Source organism: Chiloscyllium plagiosum, unplaced genomic scaffold (assembly GCF_037043375.1).
Source record: "Chiloscyllium plagiosum isolate Xiang-an unplaced genomic scaffold, Cpla_swu_hap1 HiC_scaffold_36, whole genome shotgun sequence".
Lineage (NCBI taxonomy): Eukaryota > Metazoa > Chordata > Chondrichthyes > Orectolobiformes > Hemiscylliidae > Chiloscyllium > Chiloscyllium plagiosum.
In genome coordinates, this window is record NW_028270174.1 from 15,538,989 (window position 1) to 15,559,723 (window position 20,735).

Below are 20,735 nucleotides of genomic sequence, written 5' to 3' on the forward strand. Positions count from 1 at the left end.
GTTGATTTGAGATGCCGACAGAGTAGGTTTGATTCCTGCATCGGCTGAGGTTACCATGAAAGACTGTCCTTCACAACCTCCCCCCTCACCTGGGGTATGGTGGCCCTCAGGCCAAACTCTCCATCAGTCGTCTGTCTCTATTGAGAGAGCAGCCCAATGGTCTGGTAAGACTACGGTGACTTGATTTGATAATTCTCCCAGTCTTGATCACATTGGAAATGTTACTATATATACTCGAGCAAAAGTCAATCTCCCGACTCCCTATTTTTGGCCAAAACATCTGGAATTTTCCGTCCATCTCCTATAAAAATTGAACCCCGTTTCTTCACAGATAACAGATCAACATTTATGAGTCATGATATTATCCCGTACATAAATGTTACGAGGAAAAAATTTTTTTAGTTTGTTTGAAAATCCAAAGTAACAATACACAGGAAAAAATGGAGGGAAATGGAAGAACTTGGTTCAAAAGTTTAAGACGTGTCAGGTCAGAGTCAGGTGACAACCTCCCTTTGGGTTTTTTCTTTATTTGTTTCGAGATCAATTGGTGCTGATGATACAGTATTTTGGACTGTAGCATAACTTTCAGCCCCTTAAACAATGGTATCCATGTCATAGTCAACTACATAAATTTAACTTATAAAAAAAAGTTGAGGAAATTTGACTGTTACATGAGTATATATGGTATTTACTTTTTACAATGCTAGGCCTCCTCTACCCCAAGAATTTGACAATCGATGTTTGTACAGATTTGACAAAGAGAGAAGAAAAATAAGGATTTCGGAACACAGATTTTATTATTTCATCGTGTTTTGGAATTGGTTCTCAGAGTGTTCTGATGAAGAAATCCAAGTAGGAGTAATGTTTTGAACGGATTTTGCTTTGTGCTGTTGTCCCTGTATAAAACTGCAGTCCGTATGGAATTCTGACCTGGCATTGGAATGTTCTTTCTCAGGAGCATAGGAGTGGAAAGAAGGCATTTCAGCCATCAGATCTTCTCAATCATTCAACTAAAGTAGAACCAATCCTCTACCTCAGCACTGTTTTCATTTTACTGTGCTTTTCCCTATCCTTTGATGCTTTTTAAAAAGGCAGCAATTTATCAATCTCAGTCTTGAATATGCTCAGCCTTTCTGAAGTAGAAACTTCACCCTTTGAAAGTAGAAATCAGCTCTTATTTTGAAACAGCGTCCCTTCGTGGGATCTTCCCAGTAAAGGGAAACATCCTGCATTAACCCTGTCAAATATTGTATGTTAGTCTCCAGTCTGGATTCTACATGCCTTTCACTGTAGGCATTTATTTTCTGTGAGCTTCTCTCTCTCTTTTTCTCTCTCTCTCTCTCTCACTCTCTCTCTCTCACTCTCTCTCTCACTCTCTCTCTCACTCTCTCTCTCACTCTCTCTCTCACTCTCTCACTCACTCTCTCACTCACTCTCTCACTCACTCTCTCACTCTCTCTCTCACTCACTCTCTCACTCACTCTCTCACTCTCTCTCTCACTCTCTCTCACTCTCTCTCACTCTCTCTCACTCTCTTTCCTTTTTATCTCTCTCTCTCTCCTCTCTCTTTCTTTCCTTTTCTCTCACTCTCTTTCTTTCCTTCTCTCTCTTTCTTTCCTTCTCTTTCTTTTTGTCTTGCTCTATTTCTCTCTCTCTCTCCCTTTCTCTCTCTCCCTTTCTCTCTCTCCCTTTCTCTCTCTCCCTTTCTCTCTCTCCCTTTCTCTCTCTCCCTTTCTCTCTCTCCCTTTCTCTCTCTCCCTTTCTCTCTTTCTCTCTTTCTCTCTTTCTCTCTCTCTCTCTTTCTCTCTCTCTCTCTCTTTCTCTCTCTCTCTCTTTCTCTCTCTCTCTCTTTCTCTCTCTCTCTCTCTTTCTCTCTCTCTCACTCTCTCTCTTTCTCTCTCTCTCTCTTTCTCTCTCTCTCTCTTTCTCTCTCTCTCTCGTTCTCTCTCTCTCGTTCTCTCTCTCTGTTGTTCTCTCTCTTGCTCGCCCTCTTGCTCTCTCTCTTTGTCTCCCTCTTTCTTTCTTTCTCTTTTTCTCTTTCTCAATCTCTTTCTCTTTCTTTCTTTCTTTCTTTCTTTCTTTCTCTCTCTCTCTCTCTCTCTCTCTCTCTCTCTCTCTCTCTCTCTCTCTCCTCTCTCAGTGCATCGAGGGGTTGATTCTTTATAGAGAGTTAAGCTGAGCTTGTCAATGTTGGGAGTCTGTTCTGAAGCATGGAAACAACATAAGAAGTAAGGGGAGAGGGTGGGTGCAGGATGCTTGGGGGAATACAAGGGGTGGTGAAAGACAATGAAATTCCTTAATACAACACCTTGCTCTTTTTCTCATTTCAAAAATATACTTTATTCATAAAAATGTCTTTATATGTAAGCATGGCCACTGAAGCAGTTTGTTTCTGTACAGTAGCATATAGAGAAACAAACAAACATTGGAGTTTGACTCTATCCAGCAATCAACCCCAAGGTATTTGATCCTTGAACAAAATTGCATTTACGTACATTTGAAGCACCAGGACATTCTGATAACTAAACGGACCCACATTTAACTTCAGAAAGACCTTAGATCATATTCTTGCTCTTAATTTTTTTTTCTGTTATAAATTTATTCACAGCAGTATCCAAAAGGAAAAGGAGTAAACAGTACTGTAAATTTATTAAGAGTCTACATCATTTCAATTGCTAGTATTTCTTTTAAATACATGTCTTAGCAGCGTAAATCCATTGTACCACAGTGAGCTCTATTGCTGTTTAGAATACAGCTCATATGAATTAATTTGTACAATTAAATGTATTCACTGAATACTACAACATTTATGAGAAAAGTCCAGACCTTTCCAGAAAGGTTTAGTTTTTTCTGGTCTTTAGAAAGGGGTCTTCGGAATAGCAGAATATGTGGCCCTGACTCGTGCATCATGTAGAGAACCCATTTTTAATTTTTTTTAATTTCAAAAATATACTTTATTCATAAAATATTTCGATGATCTGTACAATTGGACATGCCATACATATGTAAACATTCCATTTCTTTGCATACTGAAACAGAGTAATCATTCATATTTACAGGTCTGTACGATTACTCTCCACATATTTAGCTGGGGGTTAGCGGGGCCCCCTTACTGCGTCGGCCCCCTATGCTTAGGCAGGCAGGCGTTACACGGTGGTCTTTCCCATTCTTAATTTTTTTTTATTTCAAACATATACTTTATTCATAAAATAATTTGATGGTCTGTACAGTTGGTCATGCCATACATACGTAAACATTTACATACAGAGATCAGAATTTATCATTTGTATATACAGGTCTGTTCGTTTATCAATCATACGTCCATATATTTAGCTGAGGCGTCAGCAGAGCCCGAATGACTGCGTGCCCTCCCAGCCCAATGCAGAGGGTCGATGTTTGGTTTGTTTTACTTGCACGAATATTCTATGCAAGCTTGAAGCCCACTTATCAAGGCGACAGTGACTGACAGGAGGAGTACACCAGAGTTCAGTATCTGAGGCGCCTGTTCAATTAGGAAGATGAAGGGAATCTGTAGCATAAGGCATGGGGTTCTTGGGAGCCCCGAGGCAGTGTGGTGAGGGACAGAATTGACTGTTTAAGATGATTAAAATTACCAATTGATTTTTATGTGACCAACCAGTGGAGTGGGAGCTCAAAGTCTGTTGAAGGAGGTTATTTTTGTTCGAATTTTCCATCTCTCCATTCTGAATGTAAAATTGGTGACTGTAGATTTTTAAAACTTAAATCTGTGTGCGATCACAAACAAAATGAACAAATGGTGTCGAAACAAAATCTCAATCTGTCATTCAAAGGTCATGCGGGAAGCTCTGAGCAGATCAGCCAACATCAGATGGGGAAGAGTCCCACATAAAAGTACTGTTCTGCCAATTATTGTACTCATGGCACAATTCTAACATCTCTCTTTTGTTTTGGCTAACCAGTTTATCCTAGTTGATATTGAAATGTGTTCAGTCATGTGAATCGTTTCCAATAACACTAAATCAAAAGAGTTATTTGAAAGTGAACATTAAACTGGTTAGAGCATTTGAAAGTGAACTATGTGACAAAATACAATCAAATCGTGCTGTTCATTTGCTGACAGTAGAACCCCTACAGTGTGGAAACAGGCCTGTCAGCCCAACAAGTCACATCGACCCTCCAAAAAGCATCCCGTCCACAGCTAACACACCTAACCTACACATCCCTGAACACTATGGGCAATTTAGCACGGCTAGTTCACCTGACCTGCACATCTTTGGTCTGTGGGGGGAAACCAGAGCACCCAGAGGAAACCCATGCAGACACTGGGAAGGATGTGCAAACTTCACACATACAGTTGGCTGAGGGTGGAATCAAACCCAGGTCCCTGGTGCTGCGAGGCAACAGTGCTAACCACTGAGCCACCCAGTCCTGTCAACATGTTCGCCAGTGATTAGAGCTCCATTGCACTTGAGTCCTCCTCATTGTGCTGTTTAGAATTGAATGCTGATACGGGAGTGTTTTGACCCAGGTGCAATCAGATTTAAAAAAGCAGAGAAATTACTGCAAAAGCTCAGCAAATCTGGTGATATCTGTGGAAAGAGAAACAGTTAACACCTTGAGTCCAATGAGACTCTCTGGAACTGAAAAGGGCTGGGAAAGTAGTGGGTTTTATGACACTGAGAAAGGATGGAGGACCAAGTGCAACAGTTAGTAAAGGTGCCCCAGAATAGAAGGGAAAGGATAGTGTTAATGGTAGTAGGGAAAAGGTTAATTCAGTTAGCTGGATGGCTGGTTTGCTATGCAGAGTGACACGGGTTTACTTTCTGAGCAGCTGAGGTTACCGTCCAGGACCCCCTTCTCAATCTCGCCCCTTATTTGAGACATGGTGATCTTCAGGTTACACCATCATCAGTTGGCCCTTTCGAATGAGAGCATGGTCCACTGGGCATATGGTGCCTTTACTAGGGAAGAGCTGTAGATGACAAGATGATGTGAATGGTAAGGTGTTAGTAGCAGAAAATAGGTCATCTGCACTGAGAGCAAACCTTGTGTTTTGTTTTATGGTGAGGGAAATCTTGAAATGTTAACTTTACTATGAGAGAAGCCAAATTTCTCCAATACTTTTGCTTTTCATTTCCGATCTCCAGCCTCTGCAGTATATTTGCTTTTATTGCAACAGATCAGGTAGGAGAAAGTGAGGACTGCAGATGCTGGAGATCAGAGTCGAGAGTGTGGTGCTGGAAAAGTACAGCTAGGTCAGGCAGCATCTGAGGAGCAGGAGAATTTTCTGGCACTACACACTCAATTGCAACGGATCAGATGTCTGATTCTATTCATGCTCCCCATGACCAGGTAGTGTAATTTTTAACTTTTAAACTGCTGTTCAGGCAAATCTAAATTTATGATCCATTGCTCCATGTTTGAAAAGTCACAGGGTGAGTACAGATACATCGATGCAGAAGTCCAATTGAGCAAACATTCTGAGCTATTAATTTCAGTGGATGGAGAACTGCATGCAAATTATCACCCAATCTGGTTTCATCCCAGGCGTGATCATATTTACAATCGCACCGATCTGACTAGGTGTTTGGCGTTGGTGATTGGTTAAACGATGCGATTGGTACCATATATGATGTGCCCACCACAATGCAGAGGACACAGCTTCTCGCTTAAATGTTTGGATTCAAGCAGTAAACTGAACTGGAAGGTGGACAAGTGCTGAATATCCCATTTATCATATCTAAAGTGTAATGTCACTGGCTGCAAATCACAGGCCGAGAAATAATGTATTTAAACCAAAGTCTATTCCTCGATGCAACCAAGGAAAGAGACAATTTACATTTATACAGTTCCTTTGAACGGAGTAAAATGTCTCAATGTCTTTCAGAAGATTCCAACCAGAAAACATTAACCTGGAGTCAAAGAAGGAGGGATTACAGCCAAAAAAAAAGTCTGATCAAAATCAAAACTGCAGGTTTTAGATAGGATCTAAAAGGACAAGAAAGACATGGAGAAACAGAAAGACTGAAGGAAGTATAAATTGAGTTTAGGATGCAAAAGGATTAGACACGAATGGTGGCAGAAGTATGTATAAGAAGAGTGATTTGAAGGAACGTTCTCATAAGACAGCAGCAGGCAACAGAGATAGGGAGGAGTGAGGTCAGGAAGGAATTTGAATGCTGAGATGGAAGATTGAGGTATGGATCCTGTTCATTCTCCCAATGGTACTTGAATAATTATAGTGACACAATAGGTTCTGTGCTGGTATATTGGACTGCTGTTGAAAGTGTTAAACTTCACACCTTGTTGATGTGCTGTTCACGATAGGTAACAACTATGTTTCTAATGTTGCTGTTCTTGCCACCTGCAGCTACCACTTCACCGACGCCTTGGTCAGGCCACGCAAGGCCATGCAACGAGAGCGATCGGCACTACTGTGTGAATGGAGGACAGTGTTTCGTTATCAATGGTATTAATAAACTCTCCTGTCAGTAAGTGAATCCAGCCCTTCTTCCACTCTAATCTTTCTACATGTCTGTTCTAGTGGCACTGTACTGAGAGTACAGATTTGTTTTTAATTGCTAGTGATACTAGACAGCTGTCAATGATCCCAGTAGAGCTGCAGTTTTGGAAAGTTACCCAGCTCTTACACCGTAACCGCTTGAGTTCAAGAATCTTTGGCAGGCCAAAGTTTCAAATAATTCATCTATCAATCTGGCAGTGAAGTGACATAATAGTAATGAGTTGTCCACTCACAGCAATCAGTTTCCCATCTAATTAGTCTACTGTACACCTAAACACGAGATGAGAGAAAACTCTGATGGTGGGAAGCATTAATTTCGTACGTCACTATTCCTTACAGAACCTGACAATTGCCACCCATATTTAGTGGAGCCCAGTCATTTTACAAAACTGGAATGTCCTCATAGCTTCCAGTTTAACATATGGACTCTGCATTTGAAGAATTCTTAGAAGATGGTGTTCAAAGCCAACATCCTTTCTTTAAGAGAAAATACAGAATTACTTCAGCATCCAACCTCCATTGAAACATTCAGCATCAACATAGCAAAACCCACTTTGACTTTCAGCACCAAGTTGTTCCACTAAAACCAGTTAATTACATCCATGTGTTAACTAGAAATTGTTCAAAACCAGAATGGTTTAAGCTGAAAGCAAATTCCTACAGTTCTAAACCGATAGCGATGATAGGAATTGCTGTCTCTCAGGATTAAAACGAGTGCTCAACCGATTGTCAAATCCAACCTCAAACTGCTTCTTTTGTTACCTATGATCTAATGAGCTGATTTGTTGTCAAAAAGCTGCATGGATTAGGCACGTGATCAGACCTTTGAACTCTTTTGAATGTCCTGTTACTTAAATTCGACTTGAGAAACACTTCTGAAATATAATGTGCTTCCCCTGAAGCACCGTGTTAATCCTGTTTTACTAAAATACTAACCTCTAGAATAACAAGATGGTTTTTCTAATTTTAAGGGGGCCTTTGAGCTTTGCTTTACTGAGTGCCTCCTTGTCCTATACAGACTGCTCACCATCCTATGTTTAGTGGACAGTCTGCAGTAAATAGCATCAATGTGAAAGGCTCCCTTTGTCCACATTCACTTATGCGAATATATATGTGTGTAACTACTTGCGCACACACGCACTAATGTATACAATTGCACCCAATTGTATACACATATCTGGACTTAAACATACATATTTCTCTTTCTTTCTCTCTTTCTCTCTTTCTCTCTTTCTCTCTCTCTCGCACACACACGAGTACATATAAACACATACTCACTTTACAAGGAAGAGACTAAGGACACCATAAAGATAAAAGATCAGTTTTAAAAAAGATGTTTCAATAGATTCTTTGTGGCTAGAAGGTTTCTGAAAGCCTCCTGCCCACATTACGCTCTATTTCAGAGATTTCCCATAAATGCTTCCCATTAAATTCTCATCACCAGTGATGCCTCAACATTAATTGAAGTCAATGTGTTATATCATGAAATAAATTGGGAATTCCAACGGACTGTGGGAAAATAAAATGATGTTGTTTAAAAGTAAATGCTACAAATCGTGTGGAACTGAACAGTGGATGGGAGGGAATATGTTGGATAGATTGGTTACAAGTTCAATGGGGCCATCACATTCATTATTCCTGTGGCATATTTAAAATGCAGTGTAAATGGATTTTAAAAATAGTAGAAATTGGGCCAAAAGGTAGCTTTTAAAGGTGAATCATTTTATAATTTTCTCAGACAATGCATGTCCATCTCCACTACTTAACACAAACTGCAGACGGCAGTTAAACACCATGACTGATACACAATGAGACACAGACGTACTGATTGGCTAAAGCTCTGATGAAGTAGTATGCACAGCCATCTCCACCAATCAGCTTGGGCTTTACCAAATTATAATTAATGTGTTATATTCATAAAGTGTAGCAACTGGCCTTATTGGACTAATAATGGGCAAAAATGTAATAACATTGGCACCCAATCATCCCTTCCCCATGTTGATTTAAGGAAGTGAGTTGTGACCACAAAGGCAATAGAAGGTGTTTAAATATTCAACCAAAATACAGTGCCCTTATATAAGATATTCAACCCAAGTATGATGTTTCATTAATTATCAGTTAGAGAGCATTTTGATGGTGACAGTAAGCATTAATTAAGCCTGACATCTCTACTATGCATGAGCATTGGATCAGCTCACAATCATTGACTTGAAGGGAAAAAGCAGATGCTGGACATTCAGCCAGAACTTTTGGGATCGTGTCAGGAGATAACATTCCAGTGAATTGGACTTGCCTTCTACACGAACCAGGAAGTAGTGATCCTATCTTAGGATTCAGAAGGGGAAACAGAAAAATGTTCAGTTTGGTTCAGTAGATTAAAAAAAATGCACAATTACATAATCTTATCATTGGTGTAGTGGAATAGGGTGTTTCTGTCACACTGACACATGTTGTAATGCAGTTGGATCCTGATAAATATTCAACAGTTATCAAGAAATGTTATGCTTGGATTGTGATTCTGCTTGGAGCAGAAGTTCATTTTTCTAGCCTTTTACCAGAATGGGTTTTGGTATCAGGAGGAGCTTTATTGCAAAAGACAAAGGCATTGGAAATGATCTCCATGATCCAATCGAGTCCTTCCAAAAAGGATGTTCAATAATTGAGTGTGAAAAATAAAACATGGAAAAATTGAGCAGGGCATCAAGCCTACTCCTTCTGCTAATCATTTGAACAACATCATTCTGTTACTGTTGGTGTGTTAATCTGGTAAATATTCATCCAGAAAAGTAGAAAGCAGAAGCTAAACTGTCTTCCACATCCGAGCGTGTGTTGGTGGAAAAGCACAGCAGGTCAAGCAGCATCCGAGGAGCAGGAGAATCAACGTTTGGGCCGGACCCCTTCATCCTCATTCCTGATGAAGGGCTCCGGCCTAAAACATTGATTCTCCTGCTGCTTGGATGCTGCCTGACCTCCTGTGCTTTTCCAGCAACACCCCCTCGACTCTGATCTCCAGCATCTGCAGACCTCACTTTCTCCCTGTCTTCCACATCCGTTTTTTTAAAGTCCAGGATTAAGTCAAATTGCTATACTCTCTGACAGATCAACAACCTCCCCTATTCTACGTGAAAACGATCCTTTATTTATAAATATAACCATTCAACAAATTAACCAATGATGAGAGGCTGTGTAACAATGGGGAGAAACCAAATTCCAACAAAAGTGGGAACACAAGGGACAATATCAAGTAGGTGTCGGAGAAAATAATGCATTCCAGCCCCTGCAGGAAATCTTTCTCTTATGAACCTGTGCAGACATGTAGTAACCCACCCTCTTGAATAGGTGGAAATTAAATTCAGGCGTTCTGGCTCATAGGTACGGATGCTACCACAGCACCACAAGAGTCTTAGGAAACTTTTTTTTTTCAAAGCCCACCTCGAATTCACCAACTGAAGGAATTGATTCTTTGTTTTATTTTATATTTTCTAACCAACACATTCAAAGATGTTATCTTGCACCTCTGGACTCAAACCCAGACCTCCAGGCTTGTAGATAGGGACACGCTCACTGCACCACAAGGTATCTTTATGACAACATTCCCCTTTCGACCATTAGCAACCAGGACCTCAGCTGGTCTTGTACTTGAGCTGAAATTTTGCATCCTGTGAACCATTTAAGCAGCTTAATTAATGTCAGAGACAGAGAAAATGAACATTAAAATTCTCATCATTGTTTAAATTCCATACTTCAATGTTTTCTTGAATACATATGGAGGAAGGTATTTAGGGTGACAGGTCATTGATGCCAAGATTTCCTATCTCAAAGTGTCTAATTCCTACTAAACAATATGCTACTGTTTTAGTGAGCATTTTGCAATGGTAAAACTGGTAGCTGATGTCTTTTTGACTTAATGTATTGCATGTCCAAACTGATAAATGGGCTGTTTTGTTTGTGAAGACAGAGTTGGAGCTATAACCTCCATATGTTTGTAAGTAATGTGTGAAAAAGCATAGACATTATGGTTTCACAAAATTTGCTCCACCCTTCTTGTGAAACAATTCTAAAATTGAATTTAAGTTTGGACCAATGGCTGTTATATTACCAAAGGAAATTTAAAACCAAGAAACCAGGTAATCATCCACTGTCAATGTGTCCTTTAAAGTTTAAAAGCTTTCTTGAAAAGGTTTGGATATTAAATGGTTCCTGTGGACTTGTTATTATCCTGAAATTGAATACTACAGACATGGATGTATGGGGAACCCAAGTGGTATTTATCTTGCACTGTTGCTTGTAAACTCACAAGTAATTCTGCAAACATCATCTTCAAAAGAGAGGCAGCCATGCTACAGATTTAATAGTTGGCCATTGATTTCAGGAAGCTAAGCTGCTTCCAAATCTACTGAGCAGCTCTCCTCAATGTGGTTTCATCCATGATTTCCGACGCATTTAATTGCCTTTTAAGCATCATGCCTGGACCATTTGAGTTCATTTGTTCTGTTTATGTCCCATTTTTACCCCTCAGGTGTGACCCTGGATTCACCGGAGAAAGATGTACAGAGACTGTACCCATGAGGGTCTTTATACCTGAACGTATGTGAAGATATAATCATGTCTGTGTTTTATTCTTCTCTCTCCCCTGCAGCTCAAAAGAAAAAGCCCTTGGTGTTGTCACTGCTCGGAAAGAAAGATGCTTCTAAAACGTTTATTTTTTATTTTCATTTGGGCAACTTCTGATAATATAACCCGGCCCTCATTAATCTCGTACTGTTTGCTGTTCTTGTTGCTCTTTTATTAGATTTTCACTTTGAAAACAGTACGGGACAGGTTCATTTCCTCATCAATGTAGGTTGTGTTTACAGCTATTAAATTCCTCTCCACTTTCTTCATTCCCCACTATTATTGTTTAATGGCCCCAAAATGGTCAAACAGAAATTATTAGGGATTGTTCCAAAGGAAGAGGAATGTGGACTGTTTCCTCATGCGTGATTACTTTGAGATGACTTGGCCAACATCGCTAACAAATTGAGAGAAAGTTGGCATTTTCAAAAAGGGCAATTCTACAGTCATGGATTAAATCTTGCCTCCTTTAAATCTGTAAATATGGACTTTGACATTGAAGTTTAATTTGGTTCAAATATACAATTGCAGACAAACTTGAAAGAGTTGGATTTTCATGGCTGGTAAATGCACCTGCTAAGTGTAAAAAAAAAATTATTTGCTGACGCAAGTCAGCAAATTTGCAGAGATGATGATTTACAGATAAAATGAATTAAACGGTGACCACACCAAGGTGATGAGGCCCGGTGCTGAAGGTGACTCTATCCTGACAGTTACTTATCTTCTTTCTCCTCTCTTTCTCTCTCATTTTATTTGTCTTGTCAGGTGTCCAAATGAATTTACTGGTGATCGCTGCCAAAACTACGTAATGGCCAGTTTCTACAGTACGTCCACTTCTTCTGTCTCCCCCTGAATCGAAGCATGTTTGTCACACTGTTGATTCCTGCTATTGCTGTTGCTTCCAGTGTTGATATATATCGCTGCTATGGCTGTTTTAACCTCAACCCCAAGTTTCTATCTTCACTCAGGCAGTAACCCTTCCCGAGAAGGGAATCAGAGGCAGACAAAATGCTGCAGTTCATTGAAAGCAGTGAGCTGCTGGAGTATATTTGGTGTTGCATTTGTTGGCCAGATTTAGTGGTGAAAGGAAAGTGAGAAGGATAAAGAAGGAATGGGGGGAGAAAGATGGTGGTGTGGATAATGATGTTCACTAGAACGGGTCAAGAAAAAAGAGTAGACTGACACCAGTGAAGATTCCACCGTTTCGGTAATAAAGGTTGCAGATTGAGAAATGATACGGGGGAATAAAAAAGGAAGAAAGATAATTCTGTTCTGTAATTAGAACTATAGATTCAGAAGGATTGCAGTAAGATGACAAGGAGAAGGATGACCGTGTTTAACTATAAGCACTGCAGATTTGCGGGTGTTCCCAGAGGTGATGGCTGGCAGAGATGTGATGTTCAAAAGGATTAGAGATTTGTGGAAGATGACTGGGAGATGGCTTCCCTGATATGAACAGCAATCCCGGGATAATTAAAGACAGAAATTAAGATAATTTGGACAAAAAATAAAACTCTTAAAATATCATTTGAAAACTTACTTGATTTTGTGAAATTACCTAGTAGAATTAAGGAGTGAATTTGTTTTAATGTGTTCCTCGAGTGACTCCTGGGAGTGGCACGTGGGCACGAATTGTTTTGTGGGCACGTAAAGATGGGTACGTGAAGTTGAATCGTGCTGCACTTGAGCGCAGTTTGTCTTTCTATTCAAATCACCATTTTACGCCAAAAAACCCTGAACTCTCCAAAATTTAAAAGTAATACCCCAATTTGTTTGGCCGATCAGATCATGTACTCGGATCCCAGTCCGTATCAGATGTGCTAACCTCAGTCAGCATTGTATAAGAGTGACCCGATTAGCCCCCAATATTCCTTAATCAGTTAGACCAACTTGATAGGGATCCTATTCCTGCTTGTTGGTCAGTATTTATTACTCAGACAGTCAGTCTTTGTGACTGGGAATAGCTTCCTTCCACGTTTCAATAGCCTGCCGCATATTCAATTTTAATTGTTGCTTGGGTGGGACCCTCAAGATGCTCCTAGTGAGCGTGGAGCCCAGACCTAAGCAAGGAGTTCATGCTTTTGGGCGACGAGAAAACACTGGGCAGAGAGAATCTGAAGAAATCAAATTGATTGTTGGAAGCAAAGGATAATTTTATGTACCACTGCAGGCAGACACAGTGCTCTTTACAACTTGAAAGATATCATGCTTTCAAAAATGAGTAACCCCATGACTTCTTCACAAATAGAAAATCCATTTGAGCACTCTGGTGTTTGTTTTGTAGAACTCAATGTCTGGTGTTATGAGAAGGAAGAGAGTGGCGGGGAGAGTGAAGGTTTACTGTGTGGTCATTAAATTGTAACAAAAAGTGAGGAGCACTTGCATTAAAGGCCCACAGGGAGTATAAAGCCACAGTCAAGACACAGACAAAAATGGATACAAGTTTTACAGCTATTAGATAGTGACGGCAAGATAAATGACGATGCTTTGCTCCGTACCATCCACACAGCAGCTTAGCTAAGGATCTGTGACTCGACGTGAAGCAAGCACAATGGTGACTGATGAAAGAGGGAAAGTCTGTTTTCTGTGGTATTATAAATCACCTTGGACATCCTGCTTAGTGCTAGCTTGATCAATAAAAGCCAAGGATGCACTCAGGAAGAATGAAGAATAAACCAAGGTGGAAACTGTAGGCATCAAAGATAGATGCATATTGGCATCAGTTTGAGGCAACAGAGTATCATGCTGTGCAGGCCAGTCCCACATGACATAGATACAAAAGGAAGACCGAAGAGGAAAATCGCACGAATAAGTGAGGAGCCTCTTCTTTCAAATTATTGTTTGAACTGTGAATCATTACAAGTTGAACAGATATGAGTTAAAGCAAGGAGACAACTGAGTCAGAGAACCAACAAGAAAGTGGCCAACTCTGAGCACAAAAGTTAATGTTCAAGAAGCATACTGTTCCCCTGTGTTGAAGTGCTACACTATTCCTGATAACATTCTGACATATGGCTACTTGTGAGTGACTATGCAAGTTCCAAATTTGCACAAAAAACCCAAAATGTTTTACTAATATCCTTTAGGAAAGAAGCCTGCCTCCCTTACCCAATCAGGTTGTCATGAGCACTGTGTCACAGTAAATGGTTCATAGAACAGAGTCCCTACAGTGTAGAAACAGGCCCTCCGGCCCAACAAATCCACACCGACACTCCGAAGAGTAACCCATCCAGACTCATTCCCCTGAACACTACGGGCAATGGCCAATTCACCTAACCTGCGTGGGAGGAAACCCACGCAGCCACTAGGGATGTGCAAACTTCACACAGACAGTCACCTGAGGCTGGAATCGAACCCAGGTCCCCGGCCCTGTGAGGTAGCAGTGCTAACCACTGAGCCACCGTGCCATCCCATTCTTAGACTTCCTGGGACTTCATTCTTCAACTTCCTGTGGAAACAAAGGATAGATAGTAATCGTTACCTTTTCAATAATTCCTCCATCCAAGGACCAGTCAGTAAGAGAGTAGAAACGAAAGTGATGAGAAAAGTCACATTTCTTGTGATGATGTATGGGTTGGCAGGATGGTGGACAGACTCACTTCCTCTGACACAAGAATCAGTCAGTGATCAGTTAGTGAAGAAAATACCCTCACCACACCAATTAATACGCTACTGCCTCCTCTAAGTTGTAACAGTAGTGCCAATGGACTGGTAATCCAGAGTTCAGGTTAATGTTCTGAGGGTATGGGTTCAAGCCTCATCATGTTTGCTGGTGAATTTTCAATTTAATTTAATTTGAAAAGTTCTGGCATTAAAAACCAGCCTTATGCTGACAATATGTCAATTGTCATGAAAAACCCACCTGGTTCACAAATGTCCTTTAGGGAAGGAGACTGCCATCCTTACCTGGGCTGGCCTACATGTGACTCCAGACCACAGCAATGTGGTTGAATCTTAACTGCCATCTGAAAAATCAGCCAATCAGTTCAAGGATTATTAGTGATGAGTAACGAATGCTGACTTGCCAGCAAAGCCACATGCAAGAATTTTAAAAATGCAAGGTTTGTGAAGGTTTGTAGCTCAGGTTGAGGTTTAGGGTGTAGGTTTGCTCGCTGAGCTGTAGGTTTGATATCCAGACGTTTCATTACCTGGCTAGGTAACATCATCAGTGGCGACCTCCAAGTGAAGCAAAGCTGTTGTCTCCTGCTTTCTATTTATATCTTTCTCCTGGATGGGGTTCCTGGGGTTTGTGGTGATGTCATTTCTTGTTCGTTTTCTGAGGGGTTGATAGATGGCATCTAGATCCACACACGGATGAAAAAAAACACCATTTTGACTGGGACAACACATATATCCTGGGACAGGCTAAGCAAAGACATGCCAGAGAATTCCTAGAGGCCTGGCACTCCAACCACAACACCATAAGCAAACATATAGATCTAGATGCCATCTATCAACCCCTCAGAAAACGAACAGGAAATGACATCACCACAAACCCCAGGAACCCCATCCAGGAGAAAGATATAACTAGAAAGCAGGAGACAACAGCTTCGCTTCACTTGGAGGTCGCCACTGATGATGTTACCTAGCGAGGTAATGAAACATCTGGATACCAAACCTACAGCTCAGCGAGCAAACCTATACCCTAAATTTTAAAAATCCTGACTCAATGAAGCATTAATATCACTCACATCATAAAGTCCTGGAATGAAATTCAACTGAGGCAGCAGTGCAAAATATGTAGAAAGAAGAGCCAGCCAGGGGTCTCGAACAGGCAGTCCACCATCTAGGACCCAAATCAAAATTAAAAGTTAGCCATTCAGTAACTTTCTAAGCAGACCAGGGAGAAGGCACAGAACAATTCTCAACAGGCCGTTCATTTTTTTATTCTGTAAGAGAGAATCTGTAGAACAGCCACCCCCATTGTCAGATATTTCTCACTCATGCGTGCAGAGAAGCAGACCTTGGAGATTGTAACTTATGGATCACAGAGTGAAGGTGCGTGAGTTACATTGCACAGTGCTCACAAGTAGTCACACAACTCTGCACTCAAAGGGCCATGCAACTGGATCTCCTTAATGGACAAGTCTGACCCTGTTAGGAATCCACATCCAAGAGGCAAGATAAATCTTTGCAGCTCTGTTCTAACAGTAGCAGCCTTAGCATCATAATTGGGACCTTCAGTGAGTGAGAAAAACAAACAAGGCAGAAGAATAGGCTCTGCTTTGACAGTTTAAAGAAAACAGGCTCCCTCGCGCTACAGTTTATTGTGGCGATATTCTGGTGTTTACATTAGCAGAATAGATAGCACGATTGTGAAATAATGGACAAAAGAATTCCTTATCAGGATTTGCAAACGGCTCGCACTGATGCAGACCGAGGATCTTTGTCTGAGAGAGAAATGGAGAGAAATGTCACTTATTTGAAGGGATTCACTCGACAACGTCTGACTAAATAAATTGTACTCCTAATGTAGAGCCACTTTTCATTTAAATGTATCCCAATTGAGGAATAAGAGAACCAACAAAGTGATGCTTCAAGGTTTGGAAGGTATCTGTTTCAGCAGACTTTGTGTGTGTGTGTAAGAGATAGATAGGCTGTGGTACAAATGGTATGTCGAGCAGTCACCAGAGGGAACAGGTCAGTGATTGAAGCACTTGGGAGGAGAGAAGGAGAGAGTGAGACAACCAGAGTAAAGGGAATGAATGAGGGGTACTGAAGAGAGGAAAGAGAAAGGCAGAGCGTAAAAGATGGTGCAGGAAGCAAAGGTGTTGGCGCAGGTGAACTAGGAGGGAGAGAAACTACAGGACTTTGAATAGAGCAGTGAGAGAGTGAGAATGCACAATGCTCAAGATGGAACTTCAAGTAGAGTCATAGAGATGTACAGCACAGAAACAGACCCTTCGGTCCAACCCGTCCATGCCGACCAGATATCCCAACCCAATCTAGTCCCACCTGCCAGCACCCGGCCCATATCCCTCCAAACCCTTCCTTTTCATATACTCATCCAAATGCCTCTTAAATGTTGCAATTGTACCAGCCTCCACCACATCCTCATGGCAGCTCATTCCATACATGTACCACCTTCTGCATGAAAAAGTTGCTCCTTAGGTCTCTTTTATATCTTTCCCCTCTCACCCTAAACCTATGCCCTCTAGTTCTGGACTCCCCAACCCCAGGGAAAAGACTTTGCCTATTTATCCTATCCATGCCCCTCATAATTTTATAAATCTCTATAAGGTCACCCCTCAGCCTCCGACGCTCCAGGGAAAACAGCCCCAGCCTGCTCAGCCTCTCCCTGTAGCTCAGATCCTCCAACCCTGGCAACATCCTTGTAAATCTTTTCTGAACCCTTTCAAGTTTCACAACATCTTTCCGATAGGAAGGAGACCAGAATTGCATGCAATATTCCAACAGTGGCCTAACCAATGTCCTGTACAGCCGCAACATGACCTCCCAACTCCTGTACTCAATACTCTGACCAATAAAAGAAAGCATACCAAACGCCGCCTTCACTATCCTATCTACCTGCGACTCCACTTTCAAGGAGCTATGAACCTGCACTCCAAGGTCTCTTTGTTCAGCAACACTCCCTAGGACCTTACCATTAAGTGTATAAGTCCTGCTAAGATTTGCTTTCCCAAAATGCAGGACCTCGCATTTATCTGAATTAAACTCCATCTGTCATTTCTCAGCCCATTGGTCCATCTGGTCAAGATCCTGTTGTAATCTGAGGTAATCCTCTTCGCTGTCCACTACACCCCCAATTTTGGTGTCATCTGCAAACTTACTAATTGTACCTCTTATGCTCGCATCCAAATCATTTATGTAAATGACAAAAAGTAGAGGGCCCAGCACCGATCCTTGTGGCACTCCATTGGTCACAGGCCTCCAGTCTGAAAAATAACCCTCCTCCACCACCCTCTGTCTTCTACCTTTGAGCCAGTTCTGTATCCAAATGGCTAGTTCTCCCTGTATTCCATGAGATCTAACCTTGCTAATCAGTCTCCCACGGGGAACCTTGTCAAACGCCTTACTGAAGTCTATATAGATCATATCTACTGCTCTGCCCTCATCCATCTTCTTTGTTACTTTATCAAAAAACTTAATCAAGTTTGTGAGACATGATTTCCCACGCACAAAGCTATGTTGACTCTCCCAAATCAGTCCTTGCCTTTCCAAATACATGTACATGCTGTCCCTCAGGATTCCCTCCAAAAACTTGCCAACCACTGAAGTCAGGCTCACTGGTCTATAGTTCCCTGGCTTGCCCTTACCACCCTTCTTAAACAGTGGCACCACGTTAGCCAACCTCCAGTCTTCCGGCACCTCACCTGTGACTATCGATGATACAAATATCTCAGCAAGAGGCCCAGCAATCACTTCTCTAGCTTCCCACAGTAGGCTGTCAAAAGATAAAGGCTGGAAGGGCTCAAAGATTGTGGTGACAAAATTGACAGAAGATACTGTTTAGAAATTCCGTGATAGTGATAGGCAAATCAGGGCGTAAAATGAATCTAGATGTTAAACGTAAAATTGCATCCCACACTGTGACCAGGCCATTCTACACCCCTAAGATACCTGAAGCAAAATATAGCCACTTCCACATGGGAATCACTTGTAAAAGTCAGTATGACCCTTTGGTTATAACATTTCCAAATTTTTCCTGTATCATCCTTTCAGTTCTCAGTTACATTCTCAATAAGAAAGTGATTTCTGGTTAAAAGGTATTTCGCATACATTGGATTGCAGAGGTGTACAGCACAGAAACAGACCCTTTGGTCCAACTCGTCTGCGCTGACCAGATATCTTAAATTAATCTAGTCTCATTTCCCAGCACTTGGCCCATATCCCTCTAAATCCTTACTATTCATATACCCATCCAGATGCCTTTTAAATGTTGTAATTTTACCAGCCTTCACCACTTCCTCTGGCAGCTCATTTCATTCCATACACACAGCACCCCCTGCATGGAAAAAGCTGCCCTTTAGGTCTCTTTTATATCTTTCCCCTCTTATGTTAAACTTATGCCCTTTAGTTTTGGACTCCTCTACCCTGGGGAAAAGGCCTTGGCTGTTCACCCTATCCATGCCCCTCGTGATTTTACAAACCTCTCAGCCTCAGATGCTTTAGGGAAAACAGCCCCAGCCTATTCAGCCTCTCCCTATAGCTCAAAACCTCCAATTCTGGCAACATCCTTGTAAATCTTTTCTGAACCCTTTCAAGTTTAACAGCATCTTGCTAGTTTACATTTTTGTGGTAAAATGAAAACACAGAGGAAAATTATCTTTCCTATTTAGTCTATTGGCTGTTGCTAGACTATTAGATCAGTGTGAAACTTTGCACAGCTGAAAACAACTTCGGTCTCCTTCAGACGTTTAGTTAGGAAGTAATCTTTTTATTTGTGAATGGGATATGAGGTATGTTAGTCAGGCAGAGAAAGTGGCAGTGGGACTTTTCCTTGGGCACTATAATCCCACCAATGATGTTGCTTCCACAATAGATAGAGAGAGAGCTCTGATTTACCAGAGACAGAGAGGTTCATTGGCCTGCAAGAGGCAATATTTTGGGTGCATTGCTGAAGACTGACCAGGGTCTGGATAACACACTGAGGAAGCATTAAGGAATGTTGATAATGTTATGAAGGAAACAACAGCTCAGACATCTCGCCTTCTGAAAGCACGATACTGTAACTCCAACCTTCCTGTAGCGTTGTAGACAGAACTTTGTTTTGCTCTGTCACAGCCTCAGGCAATTTGCATTCCAATGTGTGCCCGATGAATGCGTTATTACAAAAAAAAACAAAAGGAAAAGGATATGATAAGAGACCACCAGTTCCAGCAAAATGCAGCTGATAATTCCTCAATTGCACATTCCGAACTTCTCTGTATTTATTTTTCCAAACAAAACTATTTGATAACACTTCGATCCAAGTATACATGATGGACACACACAGGAACTGTTTCAGGGTCATGGATGACCGTACATTCCACTGTTCCTTTCAATAACATTATTTCATCCACATTTTGTTACTTAACTTTATCCTAACCCTACCCCGACCCCAATTCCCGTTAATTCATTTATCTAATCATGTATTAAATGTAATGCACTTATCGAGTTATGTTATAATTCTTGCATTTATGATGGGGTTGTTTATGCAAATCTGTTGCACTGTACTTACATATACGTGGACACTGCTGCTAATTCCTCTGCACAGAGGTTCTCTCTGGTCGAGAGTGATCTCTTCCAGTGGTTGTAGAATTTGTGGAGAATCCCTGTCATTTCTATGGGGAGGACCTAATGGTACCAAGTGTCCTCAGCAACCTAATTCCCTCCCTTTGTGATTAAAGTTGCTGGCTATCTGATGGCCAATAGCTCCTCAATCTGGTGGGGGCCAGCAGGGATGGTGGCTGCTGGCAGCAATGCATCTGCCAAAGGGCCAGGATTATTGAGGAACACCATCCCTCACATAATTGAAAGCATGTTGGGAAGGGAGGTTTGGATGCAAGAGCAAGGAGTAGCTTTCAAAATCCCCCTCCCCTCTCTATGATGGCCTATCAATTGGGCATGGCATGCCTGACTGCAAGGGACACCCAGCCCTGGCCACACAAGATAA

The 20,735-nt window shown here is 41.3% G+C and overlaps 1 protein-coding gene across 8 annotated transcripts in view; it reads left to right on the forward strand.

Moving 5' to 3' along the window:
- nrg1 (neuregulin 1) overlaps positions 1 to 20,735 on the forward strand; it is an 835,600-nt gene that overhangs the window by 784,720 nt on the left and 30,145 nt on the right. For 5 of the 8 annotated variants that reach the window (XM_087979983.1, XM_087979981.1, XM_043674317.2 and 2 more), the window contains 2 exons: positions 6,353 to 6,473; positions 11,885 to 11,943. In XM_087979983.1, coding sequence (XP_087836109.1) covers positions 6,353 to 6,473; positions 11,885 to 11,943 — 180 coding nt within the window. Of the gene's footprint in view, positions 1 to 6,352; positions 6,474 to 11,024; positions 11,093 to 11,884; positions 11,944 to 20,735 lie in introns of all 8 variants that reach the window. The other 3 variants (XM_087979982.1, XM_043674318.2, XM_087979985.1) reach the window with 1 other exon arrangement.